This window comes from Oncorhynchus kisutch, unplaced genomic scaffold (assembly GCF_002021735.2).
Source record: "Oncorhynchus kisutch isolate 150728-3 unplaced genomic scaffold, Okis_V2 scaffold903, whole genome shotgun sequence".
NCBI lineage: Eukaryota > Metazoa > Chordata > Actinopteri > Salmoniformes > Salmonidae > Oncorhynchus > Oncorhynchus kisutch.
Genome location: NW_022262848.1, coordinates 110323 through 117582, shown reverse-complemented (window position 1 = coordinate 117582; position 7260 = coordinate 110323). Strand labels below are relative to the sequence as shown.

The 7260-nt window shown below is 43.4% G+C and overlaps 2 protein-coding genes across 2 annotated transcripts; one reads left to right on the top strand and one right to left on the bottom strand.

The window, feature by feature from the left end:
• Nucleotides 1-340: 340 nt before the first annotated feature.
• LOC109884242 (proteasome subunit alpha type-2) lies at nucleotides 341-5729 on the bottom strand. Its single transcript, XM_020476236.2, has 7 exons — nucleotides 5598-5729; nucleotides 5030-5106; nucleotides 3871-4003; nucleotides 3640-3762; nucleotides 2899-2980; nucleotides 1293-1424; nucleotides 341-624 (listed from the first exon to the last, which is right to left on the bottom strand). Exons 1-7 carry the CDS (start codon nucleotides 5636-5638, stop codon nucleotides 508-510), a joined length of 705 nt encoding a protein of 234 aa, XP_020331825.1. The 5' UTR covers nucleotides 5639-5729; the 3' UTR covers nucleotides 341-507.
• LOC109884243 (39S ribosomal protein L32, mitochondrial) lies at nucleotides 5691-7195 on the top strand. Its single transcript, XM_020476237.2, has 3 exons — nucleotides 5691-5873; nucleotides 6170-6348; nucleotides 6853-7195. The coding sequence occupies exons 1-3, from the start codon at nucleotides 5780-5782 to the stop codon at nucleotides 7105-7107; spliced, it is 528 nt and encodes a 175-aa protein (XP_020331826.2). The 5' UTR covers nucleotides 5691-5779; the 3' UTR covers nucleotides 7108-7195.
• Nucleotides 7196-7260: the final 65 nt, after the last annotated feature.

Genomic DNA, 7260 nt, shown 5'->3' with positions numbered 1-7260 from the left:
AGGCTACCAATGTCAGTTAGACATTCCTGTAAATAATATGTATTAATTGGGAAACATTTACAAAAACACTCATTATTGGGTATTGTGTGTAGATGGGTGATTTATTTATTTTTTAATCCATTTTGAAATCAGGCTGTAAATGTTGAATAAGTCAAGTGGTATGAATACTTTCTGAAGGCTCTGTATTTGGGGGGGGGGGGACTACTACTCATGCAAAATGTATATTTACACTTTCGCAATATAGTGAGAAATTGAGAATTAAACAACTAATTATCAAATCGCAAACTGAAGCCAAACATGAAATTATATGAAGAAAACAAAAATTGATAAAAGGACGAAATATTATTAAATAAATCGTATTTTATTATTAGTATGTGACTAGGTATAACCGGAGAAAAAAAACGACAAATTGTAGTAATCTGCTAAACTGCAAAAAAACTGTATTGGTGTGTGTTTTCAGCTGATCTGAATGAGTCCATGCCAACAGACCCCCATGGAGGGGGCATTTTATGCAATGGCTGCCAGGTAGTCCTTGACCTCTGCTGTGGTGAGTCTTCTGAAACCTGCCTCGTTGCAGATTCCCACCTCAATGTTATCTTCTGTCATCTGACCCTCAAAACTTTCCTTTAAAAACATACACAGAACACAATATTAATGCAACGCAGTAAAATGCATGGATTTCATTAGAACACTATGATAAATTAAATCATTAAGTTTTCAAACTATTCCAGGTTTAACCTAAAGGTTTAACCTAAAGGTTTAACCTAAAGTATCACATGTTGCCCTTTTTCTCCCCAATTTCGTGGTGTCCAATTGTTGTAGTAGCTACTGTCTTGTCTCATCGCTACAACTCCCATACGGGCTCGGGAGAGATGAAGGTTGAAAGTCATGCGTCCTCCGATACACAACCCAAACAAGCCGCACTGCATCCAACCCGGAAGCCAGCCGCACCAATGTGTCGGAGGAAACACTGTGCACCTGGCAACCTTGGTTAGCGCGCACTGCGCCCTGCCCACCACAGGAGTCGCTGGTGCGCGATGAGACAAGGACATCCCTACCGACCAAGCCCTCCCTAACCCGGACGACGCTAGGCCAATTGTGCGTCGCCCCACGGACCTCCCGGTCGCGGCTGGTTACGACAGAGCCTGGGCGCGAACCCAGAGTCTCTGATGGCACAGCTGGCGCTGCAGTACAGCGCCCTTAACCACTGCGCCACCCGGGAGGCCCTCTACTGTGTTTCTTAAACACCTCTGAGAGGGAAGAGTACTAAAGCTGCAGGTGAGATGAATTACCTTCAAGGTTAAGATTGCTGTGTGGATTGCATCTTCCAGCTCCAGATCCACGTTATATCTCTTTTCTAGGAATGTTTTCCCATTGACGTAGTTCTTTCCCATCGCTGTGGCTTTCCATGCAAAGTATGCACCCTGTGTACATCAAAATAATCATATAGTGAGTACCGGGAAAAAACTATGTAGAGTGGGGGCAAAAAAGTATTTAGTCAGCCACCAATTGTGCAAGTTCTCCCACTTAAAAAGATGAGAGAGGCCTGTAATTTACATCATAGGTACACTTCAACCATGACAGACAAAATGAGAAAGAAATATCCAGAAAAATCACATTGTAGGATTTTTAATGAATTTATTTGCAAATTATGGTGGAAAATAAGTATTTGGTCAATAACAAAAGTTAATCTCAATACTTTGTTATATACCCTTTGTTGGCAACGACAGAGGTCAAACGTTTTCTGTAAGTCTTCACAAGGTTTTCACACACTGTTGCTGGTATTTTTGGCCCATTCCTCCATGCAGATCTCCTCTAGAGCAGTGATATTTTGGGACTGTTGCTGGGCAACACGGAGTTAAGAAGTAAGCTCACTCCACAGCTAGCTTGAAATGTCACGGATGGAGCCATCTGATTGGTACACTTTTGGGTGGCTCAAACCGTTGAAACGTTGTCAAGGAGGGCAGCCACGTGTGTTATCAAAGCAGAGGTCCCGAGTTCGAGCTGAATTGGGGGGGGGGGTACTCGCTAAGCCAGCAACGTCCGTAACATATGCACATATAACAGTAGAGAAGACACTTGGGCCGTCTACACTTGACACTTACATGCTACTTCTGCAATCAGAATACGGAGATTGCATTGAAAAGACTGGTTGTGGTCGGATTGTGTTCAGTTCTGGCCGACCACTTCAGGTGGTGGTCAGGGACACATTTTGTACAGATCTCTCCTCAGTCTGGACACAATCAGGCTACCATCGCCCACTGTCATCAGCACATGTTTTGGGAGCGAGAGGCACCTTTTTTCATTAAAAAGTTGAAGGAAATATGTTCCAAGTGTGGAATGTGTTTGCTGGCTTCATAAATGCTAGCCAGCTAGCTTATTTAATCAAGCTACCTGTGTTATTGACTGTACGTTTTGTTTATGTGTTGTTGTTTTTGTCGCTATGCTTTATCTTGGCCAGGTCACAGTTGTAAAGGAGAACTTGTTCTCAACTGGCCTACCTGGTTAAATAAAGGTGTATTTTTTATTTTTTATTGGTAAAACAATTTTTTGTTTTGCCTGTTTGCAATCCCTTTAGCTTTGCTAGCTAGCTTGCTGGCTAGTTACAGAGGTTAGCTGGCTAGTTAGCTACAGTAGTTTGCTACTTCCATCAACTTGCTGTGTTGTTACCAGATGTAGCCTGTTCCACCGTTTGCATTATGCATTCTGGCATTTGAATATAGCGCAGGAAAAGGGAATCAGGGCACATTTAAAATGTAGGTTTAGATGCATGACGAGTTCGGAGTTCCATGATTAGAACTCCATGATCAGAACACAAAAGCTCCATAAACTGTCTAGACTCGGCCTAGGAGTGAAGCAATTCAACGATAGTGTGTTTATACTACCATGAATACTTACAGAGGGATCTGACTGGAAGAGGTAAGGGTGATCATCATCCCATCCAGCTATCAACAGTGACACACCAAAGGGTCGCACTCCACTGAAAAAAACACAGGATGTTACTCTCTAGAAATTCAGGTGAAAACAACTACTTTATCAACACACATGGATATTGTAATTCAGCAGTGGCCAACCCTCGTGGAAAGATACTAGGTGTCCGGGCTTTAGGCTTTTCCTTCAGCCAGCCCTGCTCTAACACACCTGGTTCTATACTGGGTGTAAGGGCTTTAGGCTTTTCCTTCAGTCCTGCTCTAACACACCTGGTTCTATACTGGGTGTCCGGGCTTTAGGCTTTTCCTTCAGCCAGCCCTGCTCTAACACACCTGGTTCTATACTGGGTGTAAGGGCTTTAGGCTTTTCCTTCAGCCCTGCTCTAACACACCTGGTTCTATATGGGTTGTACGGGCTTTAGGCTTTTCCTTCAGCCAGCCCCGCTCTAACACACCTGGTTCTATACTGGGTGTCCGGGCTTTAGGCTTTTCCTTCAGCCAGCCCTGCTCTAACACACCTGGTTCTATACTGGGTGTAAGGGCTTTAGGGCTGAAGGAAAAGCCTAACACACCTGGTTTTACCAATCAGATGGTCAGCAGGACCTTGATAAGCTGAATCAGTGGTGTTTCAGCAAGGTTGGATCAAAAGCCTGCACAATCAGTCGGCCAGCCTGATCAAACTTGAGGAAACCCACAGAACAGAACTGACCCAGACTGTGTGTACTCCTGCATGACAGAGGCTACCCGCTGGACAAGCTGGGCTGTGGGGATTGGCTCCTGGTAGACCAGGAAGTACTGCTGGGCCAGTTTCCTCGCTCTCCTCAACAGCACCCTGCAGAGTAACAAGAGACACATTTCTAAGATATTCTTATCCCTGTTGTAAACCCAAGATTTAGAAACTCAAGGAAAGGCAGTCTCCCTCACACACACCAGGATGTACCTGTAGTCTGGACCCATTCCACTGTAGACCATGCCAATATGTTTGGTTATCATCTCGACTTTGTGAACACTCGTCTCATCGTACAGTATAGACTTCTGTTTCTTCTCGGTTGCCAAAACGACTCCATTTGAGGCTTTAAACGGGGAGAAAGAAACCATCAAAATCTGGACTGTCTTCTGTAATGCGGCTAAACTTCTTGATTTGGCCTTGTCTTAGATTTGGTTCATTAAGGCTGTTTCAACAGGTAGCTCAATACTGATATTTTTTTTCCCACTAGTTGTTTTTTTGACCAATCACATCAGATCTTTTTCAGAGCTGATCTGAGTGTTCGAAAGACCAATCAGTAAAAAAAAATATCTAAAAGTAGCCTTAAAAATCCCAGCAGCCATGACTGAATTCAAATGTGAGTTGGTTTCAGGTGTGGTTTGATATGGGGGTCTCGTGTGTTCGCAGGTGGGAAGAGTTAGCCAAATTATATTGCCGTTTTGCTTTAGCCGGCTGGTGTGCTACCGTGGCAAAATTGGTTTGACTTTGGATAGCCCATCTCTGGGCCTAGTATGGAACCGTCAATAAATAACAATGTAAATTAGGCAATATTTTCACGTTGCACACTTTTTATTTCTCATGAACTGTTTTCAATATTTAGGGATATCCAAAGTCAAACCACATTTACCACTTCCATTACGATCGGGGTCGCATGCTGCTACACTCCAAATGGATGAGAACTTGTTTGCTGCCAGCTGTGGACCGGGTTGAAATAAACCCAACCTTCATTTACATTGTGGCATACTCCAGTAGAAAAATCTGTTTTGGACAAAACTGACTTTATGACCAAAATTATCCTATTTACACTTTGTAGTCAATTTTGACATTAGAATAAATGTTACTGACTCATATCGATGGCTGTCTTCTAAATTAGAAGTTGGTTTTCAGGGACAGTTGCTCTTTAAAAGAGTTTGGTGCCATGGACACATATATACAAGATGCCTGCATACAAAAAGCCATTACCTGGTGGTTGCTCCACTGTATACATACATGGGCTGCGTTTAAACAGGCAGCAACTTCAGATTTTTCTCTCTCATCAGATTAGCTCTTAAGTGAAATTTGTCTGCCCGTGTGAACGCAGTCATATTGGGTGATCATTTTAAGTCATCTTTACCTTTGATTCCCACTGAGGGGGCTCCTGCTGCTACTGCTGACAGGGCATACTCAATCTGGACCAGTTTACCAGATGGGCTGTTTGGGAGGGAAATTGTTTAAACTTTTCATTAAAGACGTCATGACAAATAATTTCGTCTTGGTCTGATCAGTGCTTTTAGAGTTTATATTTATTGGTGTAACGTTAGCTAGTGACTCAGTCTCACTCAGCAATCAACAAACTGAAAGTGAATGTAAACTTGCAACAGCAAAGCCAGATGCCTTTTTGAAAAGATCGCAACTCAGCTAATCACTTAATTACTGAAAGAGAGCAAATGGTATGAAGAGACTAAATGTGTTGGAAATCAAAATTGCCTGTTTGAAGATCTTGAAAAAGAAACATCACACTTCCTACTACTAGCCTAACATTAGCTAGCCAGAGTAACAGAATGACAAAGCATCAAACCACCGCGAGCAACAGTCTGGTTTCTAAACAACTCGCTCGATCTCAATTTTTCTTCCTTTCAATGTCTTCCTGCAATAACCAAACTAACAAAACTGTTGCTACTACAGTAATTTGTAAAAGTTACCTGAATGTGGTGAGTGAGAAACTGTACCCCCTTTCTCCCATATTTACTCAGTACTGGTGATAACGCGTTATATGACAAGATGCAATTGGTTCTTCGGTTGTCGCAGTTCAATGACGTATGTGATTCAATGACCGTGAGCTGTGTGACATGAGTGTAAAGGCACTACTCAAACCTCTAAAATTATGAATTCGTCTGGTTTCATGTGTTTTTTGAGACGTTCGTTGTTACAGCTGGAATGCAGAATTATAGAGGCTACAGGACATGACAGACAATTTGGTGAGTTTGAGCTTTACACAACATTCTGCCTTGTGTTTATTTGTAGCTAGCTGGCTGGCTAACACTCGAACTAACTAGTAAGCTAGCTTTAAAACTTCCATGGTAGCTATGTTACCCTGCATAATCTATGACTTTGTGTTGGACAGTAAGAACTATGATGATGTACGATTCTATACGTGCTTCAATCTATGAGTAGACTACTAGATGTATACTGACTGACATACATACATCGTTTCTGTCTATTGCATAGATTGTTGATATGTGATTGTGTCTCTGTGTGTTTTGTTTCTAATCAGCCCCGGCTCTAGCTGTCCATGGGCCCAGCATCCTCCCACATCCCCACGATGAGCAAGAGGTGCCCTCGGAGCCCAGCTTCCTGGACAATGTGTTCTGGATGGCAGCACCCAAAAAGAGACGCACAATAGAAATCAACAGGACCAGAAGACGAGACCCAAGCTTTATGCTCAAAGTTAAGGTATTAACTTTGATTACTTGTATCATTTCACCTGTAATTATTGTCCTCTGATGTCCAGTTGTATGTAGCATATTTTATGTAATAAATATTGCAATAAACACAATTGAAAAGGCAATAGATTTTTCTGATGTTTTGTGCTCTCTCTCTCCCTCGTTCTCCTCCTCCCTATCCCCCCTTTCTCTCTCTCCCCCTCATCTCTCTCTCTCCCTCGTTCTCCTCCTCCCTATCCCCCCTTTCTCTCTCCCCCTCATCTCTCTCTCGTTCTCCTCCTCCCTATCCCCCCTTTCTCTCTCTCCCCCTCATCTCTCTCTCTCGTTCTCCCCCTCCCTATCCCCCCTTTCTCTCTCTCCCCCTCATCTCTCTCTTTCTCCCCCTCCCTATCCCCCCTTTCTCTCTCCCCCTCATCTCTCTCTCTCCCTCATTCTCCCTATCCCCCCTTTGTCTCTCCCTCGTTCTCCCCCTCCCTCGTTCTCCCCCCTTTCTCTCTCTCCCCCTCTTTGTCAGACCAACATTGAGCCGTGCGTGGAGTGTGGCCACCTGAAGCAGAAGCATATTCTGTGTGGGTTCTGTTATGAGAAGATCAGGAAGGAGACAGCGCTGATCCGAGGTCAGATTAAATCCATGGAGGGCAGGCCTCTCAACACACCAGCGCAGGAGACCCTGGTCCTGTATGACAGCGAGAGTCCATGGGAGTCCGACAAAGACAAGAGGATAGTGGAGAGAAACAGAAAACGACCCTCCTGGTTCAGTATCTATTGAGGTAGCATTTAGTCACACCAGTAATTAGGTTGCTAATATCCCAGTTTCTGTAGTGAAGTAAATGCATTGATTAAAAAAATCAACAGCAGCATTCTTTTTTTTGTTTTGTTATCAACACATGACAGAACCTTCAAATGTGGTTCATTTTCTTTG